Raw genomic sequence first — 17706 nt, 5'->3', positions numbered from 1 at the left:
CAATCATATCGAGAGCTGGACCATCATCAGTTTGGAGAGCAGTTCCGAGACGCTGCACAAAAAGAGTATCGCGAGATATGGGGCAAAGGCTGCTTCGCCAAGACTACACAGACAGCAGAGACTGCTAATGCAGAGGTGCTACCCTGATGTGGGTATTCACATACAAATTTGATGAGGATGGCTACCTCTATCGATTCAAGGCACGACTTGTGGTCCGTGGTGATCTGGAACAGCTGTATGGAGACACCTACGCTGCCACATTAGCCGCTCGAACGTTCCGAGCACTCATCGCAATAGCCAATCAGTTTGGACTAGAGCTGCTCCAGTACGACGTACCGAATGCATTTCTTAATGCTACACTTAATCGAAAGCTTTATGCTGAGACACCAGACGGTTTCAAGAAAGATGGAGAGCTACTACAGGTGCTCCGAGCCCTGTACGGACTGAAGGAATCACCGCTTCTATAGTACAAGGACCTAAGAGAGACACTAAAGTCTCTAGGCTTGACGCCTATACTGGGATTTCCATGCGTCTACGTCAATAGCTGGTTGATCATGTTCGTCTACGTTGACGATATTGTTATGGCTTTCCACCCATCAAACAGACATCTACCGAGAGTTTGAGAAGAAGCTTGAAGAGCATTATGGCCTGAAATGCCTCGGAGAGCTCAAGTGGTTCTTAGGCATACGCGTCGTTCGAGACATCAACGCACGCACAATTCACTTGGTGCAGGACGCCTACATTGACAAGGTTGCTGCCAAGTACAACATTATCTCAGCTGGCCGCCTTCTGAGGTGCCTATGCTGGCGAACTATCTGGAACAGTCTCTGGAGGAGCCGAACAAAGCTCGGACAAAGACCTATCAGGAGCTTGTAGGCCACCTTGCCTACCTGACACAGCATACCCGACTGACCTGGCAGCGCTCATGTCATTCATGCGTCACATTTGATCAATCCTGGTCAAGCACATGTCGAATCTATTCGAAGGGTGTGGCGTCACATACTTGAGACGAAATATCGAGCCTACAAGCGCAAGCTATTAATGAAGTGGAGATTCAGGAATACCTGGCCACACCGCAGGACTATCGCGATCCTATCTTCTTTGGAGCATCTGATGCCTCCTTTGCTGACGACGTTGAGACGCGCCGGAGCTCTCAAGGATACGTATTTCAGCTCTTTGGCATGACTGTTGACTGGAAGTCAACACTCCAACGCACTGTTACGAAATCAACAACGGAAGCAGAGCTTCTCGCTCTATCACTCGCTGGATCAGAGACAGACTTTCCAACAAGCAAGTAAAGCAAGTCACCGCTCTAAACTTGCAGACTTTCCAAAAAGCAAGTTGACTTGGATTACTTGCTTGACTTGCTTGGTTTAAACAAGCAAGCAAGTCAAGTAAGAGCTGGGCAGCTAAGCAAGCAAGTCAAGTCAAGATACTTTGCTTGCTTGGCTTACTTGGTTTACTTGGTTGTTTTAGCGTTACTGTGATGAGGGTGCTAAAACTGCTGTACGGTAGATGTCGCGATGGTTTTGAAGTGTTGCAGTTGCCTCGGTTGAGTCCCAAACAGGCTAAGCGGCTATCAAATAACGTTAGCCTTAGTCTAGCGCATTGCTCCAATCTCGACGTACGCCTGTCTAGAAGCCTATCGCAATGCAGTATCCCTATAGCAACGCGTTTTCCAGTGATTTATACTGCCCTGATACCCCAATATGGCCAAACGTCGCCTACCACAAACTTCTGCTCGGAGCAAACGTACGAAAGTAGCCGCTGCCACAACAACGTCGCCTCAACTCCTGAGGCTTCACCTGAGCCTGCATCTAAGCCTGCATCTAAGCCTAGACCTCAGCGTCGATCACCTCGCAAAACCCTAGCTGCCGCAAGCCAGGCTAACGCCTCGCCGCCAATACCTACCTTCGAGTTGCAGTTCTTAGAGTCGCAGGCGGAGGCTGAGATTGTCGCGCCACCGAGGGCAGCCGAGCTGGCACGGTGGCTACAACTGAGGCTGGAGAGGGTGGTCAGGATGAGACAAACAGCGCACTAGTTGAGAACTTTGACGGCATTGACTGGGCACGTTTACCTGATTTTATCAAGCCATTGGCGCGTTCTAAGCGCCCAAAAAGTTGGATCTTTCAGTATGGCTACCGCGTTGTTGAGCGCCATGCTACATCTCGAATCTGGTTTGTGTGCAAGTACTGCCATGTACACAAAACTATCGACGCTGGCCGTGGTGGTTTGTTTAACATTACTCAGGCTACAACCTCAGCAGCCACCCATCTCAGCCAACCAAAGCCTGGCCACAACCTTACGAAAGATGGCCAAAGTTAGCGCAGAGAGCTCGAGGCCAGCTGTCGTTGCGGCAAGCTTTTGACGCTGGTTTAGACGTACAACAAAACACTGCTAACGCGTTTGGAAACTTCGACGTAGAGGGCTTTCGAACAGCCACTGTCATGTGGCTTGTTAACCGAAACCACCCGCTCAGCGAACTTACGACGCCTGATTTTAGAGAGATGATGAGATTTGCCAACCCAGAGGCAGAGGCAGCGTTGTGGGTAAGTAATACCAGCGTTTCTACCTTTGTGATGAGGTTGTTCCGGTCTATACGACCGCAAGTTATCGACACCCTGTCAGGCTCAGTAAGCAAAATACACGTAAGCTTTGATGGCTGGACAACAAAGGGTGTAAACGTGGCTTCTTTGGAGTAGTCGCTCACTTTGCCGACGCAGCTGGAATAATACGAGACTTACCAATCGATCTGCCTGAGCTCGCTGGCGCCCACACCGGTGAGGCTATTGCCAAAGCTATCTCGACGACGCTCTCAGCATACGGAATAACAAGCGACCGATTAGGCTATTTGTACTCGACAACGCTACCAACAACGACACTGCGATCCGCGCTCGCGCGCGAGTACGAATTTGAGTCCGCTCACCGGCGCCTCCGCTGCAGTTGTCACACGCTTAACCTCATCGGCCAGGCTATTATATTTGGCACCAACAAAGACGCCTACGGCAACACTCAAGAGCAGTACAATACCGAGGAGCAGTATATGCGAGAGTGGCGGAAAGATGGCCCTATTGGAGTGCTAGTTGACGTCATCAACTATATCAAAACGCCGCAACAGTACGAGCTTTTTCGTGGCTACCAGCGCCTTGCCAACAACAACCTGCCTGCTGAAGGCGTCTCAAAGTACTCGAGCCAGTCAAGCCTGTCGTCACTCGCTGGAACTCATACTATGCTGCTTTGAGCGCGCTACCAAGCTTCAAGCCGCGTATAACTTGTACGCTGAGCATCATATCAATAGGGTTATCCTTGAAGATGCGCACGCTGCGCAGCGGAATAATAAGCGGCCCGACGCCCCAAACTGGATGAGATCAACTGGGCTCCGAGCTGCTGACTGGGCGGTGATTGCAGAGTACCAGGACTGCTTAGAGCCGCTCAAGTACGCCACAAAACGCCTCGAGGGACGCTCTAAGGATGGCAAATACGGCGCAATCTATGAGGTTATACCCGTTTTTGAGTACGTACTCAGCAAGCTTGAGGCCGGGCGCGCCCGTTCGAGCACGTCGACTTCAACGCTCATGCCGAGGCTCCAGAGGATCACCTCAACGTCAACCTCCGCGCCGCGTGGAGCAAAGCCAACGACTACTACAACAAGCTCGACGACTCGCCCGCTTACTACGCCGCTGTTTGCCTACACCCGTACTACAAGAACTACTGCGATGTGGCGTGGGCAGACAAAGCTGATTGGCTTACTAGTGCCAACGCGTCGTTCCAACAGCTTTGGGCGGCATACAAACCTCAACGAGCACGCCAGCGGTATACAACTGCGCCGAGTAGCAACAACATAGACGAGGCAATTATTGCTATACTTAGCCGCAACAATGACCGAGAGGCTCCACTTGACGAGTTTGAGCGCTGGAAAACACAAGAGCCGCAGTGGACGCAGGAGCAGTACAACGCAGATGGAAATCCTGTCCAATACTGGATACAACTACTGCCGAAATACCCGCATTTAGCGCAGTTTGCAATCGATATCATGACTATCCAGCATCAAGCAGCGACTGTGAGCGCCTCTTCAGTGAGCTTGGCGACCTTCTTGAACCTAAACGACGTGCTCTGGGCAGTGAGCTACTCGCAGCTCTTCAATTAGTAAGGTCATGGTGCGAGCTGGTTATAAACCGTACAACTGTAGCGAGGCTAAGCTTTCAGATGAGCAGCTTGTAGGAGATTACAACATACTAGAGTGGAACACTGAGTTTTGGTAATTTGTATGTAGCTTAATCTCTTTGTAGTAGTCAAGTAATCCAAGTACTTGCAAGTAATACAAGCAAGTCAAGCAAGTAAAAAAATCACCCCAAGCAAGTCAAGTAAAGCCTATGTTTGAACCAAGCAAGTCAAGTTTAGAGCGGTGACTTGCTTTACTTGCTTGTTGGAAAGTCTGTAAACTTGACTTGCTTGGTTCAAACATAGCTTTACTTGACTTGCTTGGGGTGATTTTTTTACTTGCTTGACTTGCTTGTATTACTTGCAAGTACTTGGATTACTTGACTACTACAAAGAGATTAAGCTACATACAAATTACCAAAACTCAGTGTTCCACTCTAGTATGTTGTAATCTCCTACAAGCTGCTCATCTGAAAGCTTAGCCTCGCTACAGTTGTACGGTTTATAACCAGCTCGCACCCATGACCTTACTAATTGAAGAGCTGCGAGTAGCTCACTGCCCAGAGCACGTCGTTTAGGTTCAAGAAGGTCGCCAAGCTCACTGAAGAGGCGCTCACAGTCGCTGCTTGATGCTGGATAGTCATGATATCGATTGCAAACTGCGCTAAATGCGGGTATTTCGGCAGTAGTTGTATCCAGTATTGGACAGGATTTCCATCTGCGTTGTACTGCTCCTGCGTCCACTGCGGCTCTTGTGTTTTCCAGCGCTCAAACTCGTCAAGTGGAGCCTCTCGGTCATTGTTGCGGCTAAGTATAGCAATAATTGCCTCGTCTATGTTGTTGCTACTCGGCGCAGTTGTATACCGCTGGCGTGCTCGTTGAGGTTTGTATGCCGCCCAAAGCTGTTGGAACGACGCGTTGGCACTAGTAAGCCAATCAGCTTTGTCTGCCCACGCCACATCGCAGTAGTTCTTGTAGTACGGGTGTAGGCAAACAGCGGCGTAGTAAGCGGGCGAGTCGTCGAGCTTGTTGTAGTAGTCGTTGGCTTTGCTCCACGCGGCGCGGAGGTTGACGTTGAGGTGATCCTCTGGAGCCTCGGCATGAGCGTTGAAGTCGACGTGCTCGAACGGGCGCGCCCGGCCTCAAGCTTGCTGAGTACGTACTCAAAAACGGGTATAACCTCATAGATTGCGCCGTATTTGCCATCCTTAGAGCGTCCCTCGAGGCGTTTTGTGGCGTACTTGAGCGGCTCTAAGCAGTCCTGGTACTCTGCAATCACCGCCAGTCAGCAGCTCGGAGCCCAGTTGATCTCATCCAGTTTGGGCGTCGGGCCGCTTATTATTCCGCTGCGCAGCGTGCGCATCTTCAAGGATAACCCTATTGATATGATGCTCAGCGTACAAGTTATACGCGGCTTGAAGCTTGGTAGCGCGCTCAAAAGCAGCATAGTATGAGTTCCAGCGAGTGACGACAGGCTTGACTGGCTCGAGTACTTTGAGACGCCCTTCAGCAGGCAGGTTGTTGTTGGCAAGGCGCTGGTAGCCACGAAAAAGCTCGTACTGTTGCGGCGTTTTGATATAGTTGATGACGTCAACTAGCACTCCAATAGGGCCATCTTTCCGCCACTCTCGCATATACTGCTCCTCGGTATTGTACTGCTCTTGAGTGTTGCCGTAGGCGTCTTTGTTGGTGCCAAATATAATAGCCTGGCCGATGAGGTTAAGCGTGTGACAACTGCAGCGGAGGCGCCGGTGAGCGGACTCAAATTCGTACTCGCGCGCGAGCGCGGCGATCGCAGTGTCGTTGTTGGTAGCGTTGTCGAGTACAAAATAGCCTAATCGGTCGCTTGTTATTCCGTATGCTGAGAGCGTCGTCGAGATAGCTTTGGCAATAGCCTCACCGGTGTGGGCGCCAGCGAGCTCAGGCAGATCGATTGGTAAGTCTCGTATTATTCCAGCTGCGTCGGCAAAGTGAGCGACTACTCCAAAGAAGCCACGTTTACCACCCTTTGTTGTCCAGCCATCAAAGCTTACGTGTATTTTGCTTACTGAGCCTGACAGGGTGTCGATAACTTGCGGTCGTATAGACCGGAACAACCTCATCACAAAGGTAGAAACGCTGGTATTACTTACCCACAACGCTGCCTCTGCCTCTGGGTTGGCAAATCTCATCATCTCTCTAAAATCAGGCGTCGTAAGTTCGCTGAGCGGGTGGTTTCGGTTAACAAGCCACATGACAGTGGCTGTTCGAAAGCCCTCTACGTCGAAGTTTCCAAACGCGTTAGCAGTGTTTTGTTGTACGTCTAAACCAGCGTCAAAAGCTTGCCGCAACGACAGCTGGCCTCGAGCTCTCTGCGCTAACTTTGGGCCATCTTTCGTAAGGTTGTGGCCAGGCTTTGGTTGGCTGAGATGGGTGGCTGCTGAGGTTGTAGCCTGAGTAATGTTAAACAAACCACCACGGCCAGCGTCGATAGTTTTGTGTACATGGCAGTACTTGCACACAAACCAGATTCGAGATGTAGCATGGCGCTCAACAACGCGGTAGCCATACTGAAAGATCCAACTTTTTGGGCGCTTAGAACGCGCCAATGGCTTGATAAAATCAGGTAAACGTGCCCAGTCAATGCCGTCAAAGTTCTCAACTAGTGCGCTGTTTGTCTCATCCTGACCACCCTCTCCAGCCTCAGTTGTAGCCACCGTGCCAGCTCGGCTGCCCTCGGTGGGCGCGACAATCTCAGCCTCCGCCTGCGACTCTAAGAACTGCAACTCGAAGGTAGGTATTGGCGGCGAGGCGTTAGCCTGGCTTGCGGCAGCTAGGGTTTTGCGAGGTGATCGACGCTGAGGTCTAGGCTTAGATGCAGGCTTAGATGCAGGCTCAGGTGAAGCCTCAGGAGTTGAGGCGACGTTGTTGGTGGCAGCGGCTACTTTCGTACGTTTGCTCCGAGCAGAAGTTTGTGGTAGGCGACGTTTGGCCATATTGGGGGTATCAGGGCAGTATAAATCACTGGAAAACGCGTTGCTATAGGGGATACTGCATTGCGATAGGCTTCTAGACAGGCGTACGTCGAGATTGGAGCAATGCGCTAGACTAAGGCTAACGTTATTTGATAGCCGCTTAGCCTGTTTGGGACTCAACCGAGGCAACTGCAACACTTCAAAACCATCGCGACATCTACCGTACAGCAGTTTTAGCACCCTCATCACAGTAACGCTAAAACAACCAAGTAAACCAAGTAAGCCAAGCAAGCAAAGTATCTTGACTTGACTTGCTTGCTTAGCTGCCCAGCTCTTACTTGACTTGCTTGCTTGGTTTAAACCAAGCAAGTCAAGCAAGTAATCCAAGTCAACTTGCTTTTTGGAAAGTCTGCAAGTTTAGAGCGGTGACTTGCTTTACTTGCTTGTTGGAAAGTCTGTCTCTGATCCAGCGAGTGATAGAGCGAGAAGCTCTGCTTCCGTTGTTGATTTCGTAACAGTGCGTTGGAGTGTTGACTTCCAGTCAACAGTCATGCCAAAGAGCTGAAATACGTATCCTTGAGAGCTCCGGCGCGTCTCAACGTCGTCAGCAAAGGAGGCATCAGATGCTCCAAAGAAGATAGGATCGCGATAGTCCTGCGGTGTGGCCAGGTATTCCTGAATCTCCACTTCATTAATAGCTTGCGCTTGTAGGGCTCGATATTTCGTCTCAAGTATGTGACGCCACACCCTTCGAATAGATTCGACATGTGCTTGACCAGGATTGATCAAATGTGACGCATGAATGACATGAGCGCGTGCCAGGTCAGGTCGGGTATGCTGTGTCAGGTAGGCAAGGTGGCCTACAAGCTCCTGATAGGTCTTTGTCCGAGCTTTGTTCGGCTCCTCCAGAGACTGTTCCAGATAGTTCGCCAGCATAGGCACCTCAGAAGGGCGGCCAGCTGAGATAATGTTGTACTTGGCAGCAACCTTGTCAATGTAGGCGTCCTGCACCAAGTGAATTGTGCGTGCGTTGATGTCTCGAACGACGCGTATGCCTAAGAACCACTTGAGCTCTCCGAGGCATTTCAGGCCATAATGCTCTTCAAGCTTCTTCTCAAACTCTCGGTGTAGATGTCTGTTTGATGGGTGGAAAGCCATAACAATATCGTCAACGTAGACGAACATGATCAACCAGCTATTGACGTAGACGCATGGAAATCCCAGTATAGGCGTCAAGCCTAGAGACTTTAGTGTCTCTCTTAGGTCCTTGTACTATAGAAGCGGTGATTCCTTCAGTCCGTACAGGGCTCGGAGCACCTGTAGTAGCTCTCCATCTTTCTTGAAACCGTCTGGTGTCTCAGCATAAAGCTTTCGATTAAGTGTAGCATTAAGAAATGCATTCGGTACGTCGTACTGGAGCAGCTCTAGTCCAAACTGATTGGCTATTGCGATGAGTGCTCGGAACGTTCGAGCGGCTAATGTGGCAGCGTAGGTGTCTCCATACAGCTGTTCCAGATCACCACGGACCACAAGTCGTGCCTTGAATCGATAGAGGTAGCCATCCTCATCAAATTTGTATGTGAATACCCACATCAGGGGTAGCACCTCTGCATTAGCAGTCTCTGCTGTCTGTGTAGTCTTGGCGAAGCAGCCTTTGCCCCATATCTCGCGATACTCTTTTTGTGCAGCGTCTCGGAACTGCTCTCCAAACTGATGATGGTCCAGCTCTCGATATGATTGTGGAGCTCTCGGCACCTGCGTGCAATGTATCTTTGTTGTCGGCTCAGCCCTTAGGGCAGTTGAGAATGCCTTCAGATAGTTGTCAACTGATCCTCCATATGTGACAGCGTGAGAGTGCCATCTCTCTGGTTCTTGGAGATCAGCGATTCTTCGTGTACGGCGTGGACCTTCAATAATATTATCCGTGCTGAGATCAAGGTTTCGACGTCTTGGAGCGTTGTTCTTATATCGATCAGGTATGTAGCCTTCGATCTGAGTCGCGGAAATGTCTTGAGATCCCTGTACAACGTTGCGTTGTTGTTCTTGAACTAACTGCTCGTCTATGGCCTGTTGCTCTGAGATTAAGTCTTGATCGTTGTGTAGACTCAAATTCGAGGGTTCTGGAGTCGGTAGTCCTCCTTCGTACTGTTCCTTGTCTTGCTCTATCTCCTCACCCCCCATCTGTGACTCTGGGAGCGCAGATGCATGTGAAGGTTGTTGTTGACGACGTTGTCTAGAAGTCAGTAGGTCTTCGATAGCTATGTCGTCTAGCTCGAACTCCTCTGGAAACGATAGAAGCTCAATAACCTCTTCGATTATAGATTCGCGAGCGTAGCCCTGTGGACCATCGTAGAATTTCGTGGGTTCAAATACAACATCTCGCGTGCGTATGACCTGGTCCTTGGTAGGCAGCCAGATCCTGAAGATGTTGGTAGAGTCGTAGCCAACTAGGTGGCCAATAAGCGCTCTCGATTCGAGCTTGTCTCCGCGCTTAAGTGATCGGTTAAGAACGTAGGCTCGACATCCAATCGGACGCATATGTTGAACCTTTGGCTTCGTCTTCCATACAATCTCGTATGGTGTCTTCTATTGCAGCGCTTTAGTTGGTGTCCGATTAAGGACGTATGCTGCTGTTCGAAGCAGCTCATAGGACAAGGACTTTGGTAGTCCTACTTGGATCCTTATGGCTCTGGCTCGGATGACAAGCAGCGATCCCACTCGCTCTGCTAGTCTATTCTGCTCCTCTGTGTACTCGGCTCGTGGCTCGTATCGAATACCAAGGTCTCTGCAAAGTTCTTCTAGGAAGTTTGGCGATGTGCCGTATCCACGTTCGTTGTCTGTCTTGATAGCGGTTATGTCGCAATCAAAGACGCGTTGTATGCTGCGTATGTCCTGGATCAACTATCGACTTAGGAATGGTTTTGATCGGTTGAGAAAGTAGACACTTGGTGCCATTTTGAGTATTGATCGACGGAGTGTCTAGCCCATCGATCACCGTTGAGGCATGCTTCTCCTTGTGGCAATAGTTGAATTACATCTACAGCAATCCGGTAGAAGGGCTTCTGTGCTTGATCCTCCTGCTGTCTTCGAGATATCTGCTTCGTTAACTTAGACTCTGTACAGACAGCACAGAAGTCGTTAGTGTCGCCTTTAATAACAAGTCCATCGACATTCGACGTAAGCTTTTCGATCGCTTTCTTGCCAGGATGAGCCCACATCTGGTGTGCCATCCTAGCATCGACTTTCTGGTCTGGGCGCGGAGCCTTCGAAGGTCTGTAGGTAGTGCCAAAAGATGACAGCAACATCGGTTTCGGGCGACTAAAGGCATCAGCGTCCACTAGCTAGTGTCCTCTATCATGCTCAAGATAAGCAAGTACTGTTCCTGGGTCGCCTTTGTACAGTAGATCCCGTCCTGAATCAAAGTGTATGCCAAGCTTCCGGCAGCGTGCCAGACTAATTAGGCTCGTAATAAAGCCTTGGACGTAAGCGACGTGAGTAAGTCTTAGTGATCGTACACCTATTGGCGTGTTTGCCATAAGCTCCATGCTTCCCCAGGCTGTGATCTGGACACGTCCTGTTCCAGCTCCGACAAAGTCCGTAGCGACAGCGTTGTACTCCCTTGTCCATCCACTCCATTCCTCAGTGTTGATCACGTGAGTGTTGGAGCTAGGGTCAAGGATCCATCGATTGCTGAGCTTGTCGATATCCTCTTCCATGCTCACTGCTGTGTAGAGGTTGCCTTTTGGCTTTAAGCTATCGTCTGCAATTGTATTCGTTTCGACTCGATTATTATGAGTCGTCTCGTTGTAGTCCTGAGCAGATCGCTCTTGGTCTTGTATTATGTATCGTACAGTGTTCGCTGTAGGTCTTGTGGGACGGTTGCCATCGTCTATGGCGATGCTCCCTCCACTCTCTTGCTGCTTTGCGCGCCACTTGTCGAGCGCCTTGTTGATCTTGTCTCTCAAGTCGTTGTCGGCGGCCAGGGCGGCGTCGAGCTTCTTTCGGCCAAGTGCATTGGCGTAGGTCTTCGGCCTTCGTGGGTGCTCTGTGTTGATCAACTAGCAGTCAACCTAGTAATGTTTTAAGCCACATGGGCATTTTGGTTTCGTCTTGTTGCTATTGTTGTTAGCATCCTTGTTCTGCTGCTAAGACTTCGCAACGTCCAGCTCCGCTGCCATTGAGCTAAGTCCTGTCGACAGCGGTCGCACTAGACTCCGCAACAATCAATTCAATCCGGTCACTCTCCTAGACCCACTTACCTATCTAGGTAGGGCTTAAACTCCTATAGGTAACTACTAGGCTTAAAGCGGTAATCAATCAATCCAATCTGAACCTTCTAGGACCCACTTAATTGATTGTTGCGGACTGTGGGTCGCACACGCTTGAGGTAGGTCGTGAACTTGCTGACGTAGTCTTCCACTGATGGGATGGCAGTGCCAGCGTCCTCCAGGTCGATCAGGGCTCGCAGGCCTGACGTACCATACTCAGGATCGATCGTTCTGCAGGCGACAAGGAAATCTTCTTGTGCCCTTGATCCTATTGTCTCAGGAACTTCTGCAGAGATACACATGTTGGTGACCTCCACCCAAGAGCGTAGCCACTCCTCAACTTTTCTACTGCGTGGCGGCGTCTGAAGGGCTTTGTATCGTGCGATTAGATCGCGTTGTCGTGTTGCGTCGGACGGTGCAAGGTGCTTCTTGAGCGTCGTCAGTCGCTCGTATAGCGTGTCCTTGTTCTCGATCAAGTAAAGGTGCTTTGCAGCGATCGTCTTGCTAATCTCAGAGTTAAACTTAGCGAGAGCCTTTCTTTAACGCCTGAACTCAAGGTCCTTGCGCTCCCATCGCTCGTACTCCCATTGATACAGCTTCTGCTGCGCGGCAGTAAGGTGAGCAATTGACGTCGCTCCAGCAGCGTGATCCGTAAGCTGTGGTTTGATTGGTGCTAGTAACGTAGGCAGGTCCGCTGCCTTCGTGGTAGGGTCCACGTACTGCTAGAGCTTATGCTTCTGTGCAGTATCCTTTCGAATAAACAGCCACTTGTGCCAGTCGTTAGCTCGATCGAGGACGACAGTCACTCGGGTGACCGCAGGGTCTGATGACTCAATCGTCATCGTCTATAGTGTGTATGAGTGGTTTGGCGGCTCCGCACAGTATAATCAATCGTGACCTCAATCGTGGGTGCCTGTTAATAGGTCGGCGGCTCCGTACAGTATGATCAATGTTGATCCCGATCGTAGGTGCCAGTCAGTCGTTGTGAGTGAGCGAGCTTTTTTAGTCGCAATCCGGGCTCATAACTGTTGGTGTACAATGCAGTCAATTAAAGTGTAACCGCGCGAGGCAGTCATTAGAGTATATTGTGTTGTGTTGTTGTTGTGCTGTCATGGCCACCTTATATGTAGCCATAATCAGGGTCTATTTACATGACGTATCTCTGATGCTGGTGAGGGGAGAAGGTGCTCATGGAGGGGAGGGAGGAGCGCCAGGACAACGCACGTGACATGCGCAATACCCTTGCCTCACAAACCGCAACAGTTAGACTAGCGCGACCTGGCATCTGTGAGAGCCAATCGGATCACAGGAAGGCTTGGCACCCCCTAGGTGTGCCCACAACCGTAGACAGAACCAAGACACAATCAATAATCAACATCATCACCATTCATTACCTATTTCATCAGTATTCCAGATGAGAGTGAATATCTGACAACTATCTAGCGAGCGAGCCAACGTCTTATTATTGCCCTCGCTCCGTCTCTTATTGCTGAGGGCATGATACTATAGCTCCGAGATATCACCTAGGCGTATACCTAGTCTAATAGTGCCCTCTAGCGGACCATCATCGCTGACCTCCCTGTTTAGCTCCGCGGATTGTACCCGGACAGGACAATTATAGTCGTGATCAAGCCTCTGTACGGTATCGCAGAAGCTAGAGTGTATTAGTGGTCTACGTACTTTAAGCACCACACCGACAAGCTGCAGATAGAGACGTCTACGTATAACCTATGCCTCCTTATCTCTAAGTCAACGGCAGCTAGCGTTAGGATTGTAGGTATCTAGACTAACGATACGCTTAGTCTATCCGACGAGCAGTTCGCTGCTAAGGAGAAAGACGAGCTCTGCTTTAACGCGAAGGAGAAAGAGGTCCTTACTAAGGATAATAAGATTAACTTTAACAGCTACGTTGTCACAATAGATAGCAACACTATCTCCCTTATCTAGAAACGCTAGGGCGAGAAACTTAAGGCAGCTATAGATTAGAAGTCGTACATCTAACAGCGAGCCCGCGGGGCGTATATTTGTGAAGGTCGTCCGAAGATGATCTTGGGTTGGTTCTCGGGGATAGAGTGATGCGATGGACACGAGGGTGTATAGCACGATTGGTAGATCGATGTAATATACGGGGAGTTGAGAATCAAGTACTAATCCTTAGATTTCAAAGTTGAACACAATGAACCGTAAGGGCTCATTGCCTATTGTTATATACTAACGAATGTCCTATGTCCTATACGTCCTACGTTGTCCTACACTGTCCCATGCGTGGGACCTCGTGGTACATCGTGGATTCCTTGGGACACACGTGACATGTCCCATGGTGGCGTTCCGCCAAGCTTTGTGGGATGCGGGGCAGGCTTACGTCATTGGTCCTTGTACACCTTTGTACGCCTTTGTCTGAGAAGGGATTCCGACAAGGTCTCCATCCTTCTGCCCTTCATATCTTGCACTGTGTCCTCTCCTTAGGTTCGTAACACTATCCTCCCTCTCCTAATCTCATGTCCTCATGAGCTGACGTGTCATGGTTTCCAGAAGTACCGCCCATCGTCATACCCTTGGTGACCGAATCAACCTAGTCGGTACAATCGCGATGGTGTCTTGTCAATATTGTGCGAAGCGGGGGCTCGAGTGTCGGATGTCGTCGTTAAAGAAAGAATGTGGAAATTGTTATCGCAACGGTGTGAAGTCGTGCGTTCCTGTGGAAGTTCCTGTCCCGAACTTTGAAAAGTTGGACAAGGAGATGGCGCGTCTTGAACAACAAGAGGCCGAAGCGGATGCTGCAGAGTCTGCGGCATTGGATGCTTTGATGGCTGCGCGTGCGAAGAAGGATCGTCTTCGCAAGCAGCGTAAGCAGTTAAAGCGTCGTGAGCAAGAATGGGTTGATGAGTCGGGAAAGTTTGTTGAGGATATCGAGGCGTTGGAAGCGGTCGAGGCGTTGAATCGAGAGGTAGCGCATCTGGAAGACGGTCTTATGCCTGGTACTTTGGCATTGGATTGGGGCGTCTTTATGCCTACTTTCTCTGGGGATGATTCCGAGTTCGCCGGTCTTGATTACGGTGGTACTGCGCAAGTAGCTGGCGGCAGTTCGTAAGGTTTGTGTCCGGTTCCCAAGTGTTCTCGCTGTCTGGGTATCCTAACCATTTGACTAGGTATTCTGTGCCGTTGTCCACAACTCTGTGTGTGACAATGTTCTCGACTTCAAATTCGTTTTCTTCTTCCGTTTCGTAGTGGAAGGTTTTCTGTAATGGCGTATCTGGGTGTGCTGGTTCTAAGAGGCTTACATGGAACCTGGGATGTATTCTAGCGTCTGGTGGAAGGTCGAGTGTGTACGTAACTGGTCCTTTCCGATTGAGAATCAAAAATGGTCCGACTTTGACGTTGTCGAGTCCTTTGCTTGGTCGTTTCGTGCGAAGATTCTTCGTGCGTAGATAAACTTTATCCCCCCTCTTTAGCTGAGGTGCCATTTTTCGTTTCTTGTTGACATATGAAATGCTTTGTCGTTGTGCTGTCTCGAGTTTGCTCTGTAGCAACTCATGTACTGCCTTCAGCTCCTCGGCTGTGGCGATAGCTGCTTCCGTTTTCTGGCTTGGAAGTGTGCGTGTAAAGAGATTTGGGTGTCTTCCGTGGTTTGCATAGAACGGAGTTTGTCCTGTAGACTCTGAAAGCTTGTTATTGTATGCCATTTGTGCCATAGGCAGAAGCGAAACCCAGTTGGTTTGCTGATGATTGACGTATATCCTGAGATATGCTTTCATGGTTCTGTTCGTTCTTTCTGTCTGTCCGTCTGTCTGCGGATGAAACGCTGTTGATAGCTTGCGTTTTGTACCGATCGCGGCCAAAAGTGTCGTCCAAAAGTTTGAAGTGAAGAGCTTGTCTCTGTCGCTTATAATTGACTTTGGGATGCCGTGATGTCTGATGATTCGATCGTTGATGATGTGAGCCAGATGTACTGCCGTGAAATCGTTTCTAAACGGGATGTACTCTGCTTGCTTGGTGAATCGATCGATTACAACGAGTATTGCGTTGTATCCTATGTTTGTCGCTGGGTCTCTTGAGACTGGTAAACCTGTGACAAAGTCCATAGAGATGTCTGCCCAAGGTTCTGTGGGTAGCTCTAATGCTTGCATCTCGCCGTAAGGTGCGTGTGTGTCGTGTTTGTTCTTCTGACATTCTGCACATTTTGCGATGAATGAGGTAACCTTTTCCTTCATTCCTGGGAACTCGTAGTTGCGTCTGATGAGTTCCATTGTTCTGGTAATGCCCGGGTGACCGTGTACAGGGTCGTCGTGGTGTTGTTGAATAATTGCTTCTTGCAGTTCTTCCGGTACATTGTTTCCGATGTGGAGGATAGCGTTCAGTGTCTTTGCTGGTCCTAGCGATCCGTCCTTGTTAACCTTAAGTATCGCGGTGTCGATGACTTCCTTGGTGCCTGCGATATCTGGTCTTCGGCTGAGAGCGTCTGCTCTGCCGTTCTCTTTTCCTGGTGTGTACACAATCTTGAACTTGTATTGTCCGAGTAGTTCTGACCATCTTACTTGTCTGCGGTTGAGTACTTTGGTAGTCGTAAAGTTCACTAGATTTTTGTGATCTGTGTATATCGTAAGTTCCGAGCAGCTTTCTGCGTATACTCTCCAGTGTTGTAAGCATGCGACAATAGCTAGTAGCTCCTTGTCGTGAACGTCGTATCGTTCTTCTGGTCCTGAGAATTTGCGAGAGTAGTAGGCGATGGGGTGCCATTTGCCTTCGTGCAATTGGCTTGCGCATCCGCCTAGCGCGAGATCCGATGCGTCGGTCTCAAAGCGTAATGGGTGTCCTGCTTGGAATATTCGAAAGCATGGTGGTTCTATGCTTGCTTTCTTAAGCGTTTGGAATGCGTTCTCTGCTTCCTTGCTCCACTTAAAGGGTACGTCCTTTCTTGTGAGTTTTGTCAAAGGGATGGCGATGTTTGAGAAGTCCTTGATGAACTGTCGGTTGAAGTTCAAGAATCCTAAGAAGGACTGTATCTGTACAACTGTTGTCGGTGTTGGCCAATCCTTGATAACCTGAATTTTTTCTTCGCTCATTTGTACTCCGTCCGCTCCTACTACATAGCCTAAGAAGTTGACCTTAGTCTTGTGAAATTCACACTTCTCTGGTTTGAGTCGGAGGTTGAACTGCTCAAGGGCCCTTAGTACCGTCTTGACATGTTCAACATGGTCCTCTAAAGTCTCGGAGTAGACGAGAATGTCGTCTAGATAAGCTATGACAAAGATGTCTAGATGTGCTCTCAACACGTTGTTGATGAGTTCTTGGAATGTTGCTGGGGCGTTCGTGAGCCCAAACGGCATAACTGTGTATTCGTAGTGTCCGTATCTTGATCGGAACGCCGTTTTCCATTCCTCACCTTTCGCTATGCGAATCAGGTGGTATCCATCTCGAAGATCTAATGCTGTAAAGATCTTTGCGCGAGATAATCGATCCCGTAATTCTGTAATGTTCGGTAAGGGTATCGATTCTTGATTGTGATGTCGTTGAGCTTGCGATAATCTACACATAGTCGTAGTTTTCCGTCTTTTTTCGGGACAAACATGATTGGATATCCTGCTGGTGACTTCGATGGTCGGATATATTTCTTTGCTAGGCTTGTCTTGATGTAGTCGCGTAACGTGCTCAATTCTTTTTCCGATAGTCCGTATATTGGGCCGAAAGTCGGTTTCTTTCCTTCCTGTAAGACAATCTTGTGGTCCCAGGGTTGGTGCTTTGGCAATGCTTGTTCATCTGCCACTTCCCGGAATAGATGTTCGAATTCTTTGTATTCTGCGGGATCTTAGGAGTTGCGCGTTTCTCCAAAACTCTAGTCTGTCGACCCGGTGGCTCCGTTCCGGCGTCTGCTGAGTCGGACCCTTGTTTCTTAAGGCCGTCCTTTGTCGAGGCTCGCTTTTTCTTTGCGATGTTATTCAGTTTCCTCTCATCTACCATCGTACTCTGACAATGCGTAGGCTGGCTTGTGGTTGCGTCCGTTCCACAGCACTCGAATGAGAACGTCTTCGACTTCCAGTCGATCCGTGGGTTGTGTTCTCGTAACCATGGAAGTCCTAATATGATGTCGTGGGTAGCTAGTCCGAAGACATCTAGGTCTATCTTCTCTTGGTGTCCTTGGATGTTGAGCGTCACTTGTCTGACCTCGTGGGTGATCTCTTGTTCACCTGGCATTGGCTCTCCGTTGGCCACATGTAGTGGGTAAGCTTCTTGTTTCCGTAGCGGCTTCAGTCCGGCTGAAGACGCTGCGTGCGCTGAAACGTAGTTGGCTTGTGATCCCGAATCTACTAATGCCTTCATCCACC

The 17706-nt window shown here is 49.6% G+C and overlaps 9 protein-coding genes across 9 annotated transcripts in view; 2 read left to right on the top strand and 7 right to left on the bottom strand.

Moving 5' to 3' along the window:
• The window catches only part of PtrM4_022120 (Dimer-Tnp-hAT domain containing protein), a gene marked incomplete at both ends in the record, with an annotated part of 4889 nt that extends 739 nt beyond the window's left edge, over window positions 1–4150 (top strand). The window contains 10 exons of the mRNA XM_066103500.1: window positions 134–436; window positions 502–530; window positions 605–872; window positions 1022–1294; window positions 1974–2320; window positions 2380–2676; window positions 2724–3183; window positions 3299–3549; window positions 3591–4120; window positions 4148–4150. Of these exons, the coding sequence (XP_065965702.1) occupies window positions 134–436; window positions 502–530; window positions 605–872; window positions 1022–1294; window positions 1974–2320; window positions 2380–2676; window positions 2724–3183; window positions 3299–3549; window positions 3591–4120; window positions 4148–4150 (2761 nt within the window). The remainder of the gene's footprint in view (window positions 1–133; window positions 437–501; window positions 531–604; window positions 873–1021; window positions 1295–1973; window positions 2321–2379; window positions 2677–2723; window positions 3184–3298; window positions 3550–3590; window positions 4121–4147) is intronic.
• A 541-nt stretch (window positions 4151–4691) lies between these two features.
• Window positions 4692–5346, bottom strand: PtrM4_022110 (Dimer-Tnp-hAT domain containing protein; the record flags this gene model as incomplete). The annotated part of the gene is made up of 2 exons (XM_066103499.1): window positions 4692–5248; window positions 5325–5346. 2 exons carry the CDS (start codon window positions 5344–5346, stop codon window positions 4692–4694), a joined length of 579 nt encoding a protein of 192 aa, XP_065965701.1.
• Window positions 5347–5471: 125 nt separating this feature from the next.
• PtrM4_022100 (uncharacterized protein) lies at window positions 5472–7136 on the bottom strand (the record flags this gene model as incomplete). The annotated part of the gene is made up of 1 exon (XM_066103498.1): window positions 5472–7136. The coding sequence occupies one exon, from the start codon at window positions 7134–7136 to the stop codon at window positions 5472–5474; it is 1665 nt and encodes a 554-aa protein (XP_065965700.1).
• Window positions 7137–7550: 414 nt separating this feature from the next.
• Window positions 7551–8300, bottom strand: PtrM4_022090 (uncharacterized protein; the record flags this gene model as incomplete). The annotated part of the gene is made up of 1 exon (XM_066103497.1): window positions 7551–8300. One exon carries the CDS (start codon window positions 8298–8300, stop codon window positions 7551–7553), a length of 750 nt encoding a protein of 249 aa, XP_065965699.1.
• Window positions 8301–8387: 87 nt separating this feature from the next.
• On the bottom strand, window positions 8388–9653 carry PtrM4_022080 (uncharacterized protein; the record flags this gene model as incomplete). The annotated part of the gene is made up of 1 exon (XM_066103496.1): window positions 8388–9653. The coding sequence occupies one exon, from the start codon at window positions 9651–9653 to the stop codon at window positions 8388–8390; it is 1266 nt and encodes a 421-aa protein (XP_065965698.1).
• Window positions 9654–10456: 803 nt separating this feature from the next.
• Window positions 10457–11213, bottom strand: PtrM4_022070 (uncharacterized protein; the record flags this gene model as incomplete). The annotated part of the gene is made up of 2 exons (XM_066103495.1): window positions 10457–11147; window positions 11206–11213. The coding sequence occupies 2 exons, from the start codon at window positions 11211–11213 to the stop codon at window positions 10457–10459; spliced, it is 699 nt and encodes a 232-aa protein (XP_065965697.1).
• Window positions 11214–11451: 238 nt separating this feature from the next.
• PtrM4_022060 (uncharacterized protein) lies at window positions 11452–11685 on the bottom strand (the record flags this gene model as incomplete). The annotated part of the gene is made up of 1 exon (XM_066103494.1): window positions 11452–11685. One exon carries the CDS (start codon window positions 11683–11685, stop codon window positions 11452–11454), a length of 234 nt encoding a protein of 77 aa, XP_065965696.1.
• Window positions 11686–14123: 2438 nt separating this feature from the next.
• Window positions 14124–14474, top strand: PtrM4_022050 (HrpB7 domain containing protein; the record flags this gene model as incomplete). The annotated part of the gene is made up of 1 exon (XM_066103493.1): window positions 14124–14474. One exon carries the CDS (start codon window positions 14124–14126, stop codon window positions 14472–14474), a length of 351 nt encoding a protein of 116 aa, XP_065965695.1.
• Window positions 14475–15266: 792 nt separating this feature from the next.
• On the bottom strand, window positions 15267–16710 carry PtrM4_022040 (uncharacterized protein; the record flags this gene model as incomplete). The annotated part of the gene is made up of 2 exons (XM_066103492.1): window positions 15267–15332; window positions 15394–16710. 2 exons carry the CDS (start codon window positions 16708–16710, stop codon window positions 15267–15269), a joined length of 1383 nt encoding a protein of 460 aa, XP_065965694.1.
• Between the last annotated feature and the right edge of the window lie 996 nt (window positions 16711–17706).

The sequence above is a fragment of the Pyrenophora tritici-repentis genome, chromosome 1 (assembly GCF_003171515.1).
Source record: "Pyrenophora tritici-repentis strain M4 chromosome 1, whole genome shotgun sequence".
Classification (NCBI taxonomy): domain Eukaryota; kingdom Fungi; phylum Ascomycota; class Dothideomycetes; order Pleosporales; family Pleosporaceae; genus Pyrenophora; species Pyrenophora tritici-repentis.
Note: the sequence above shows the minus strand (reverse complement) of the source record. Positions and strands in the feature narration are given on the sequence as shown.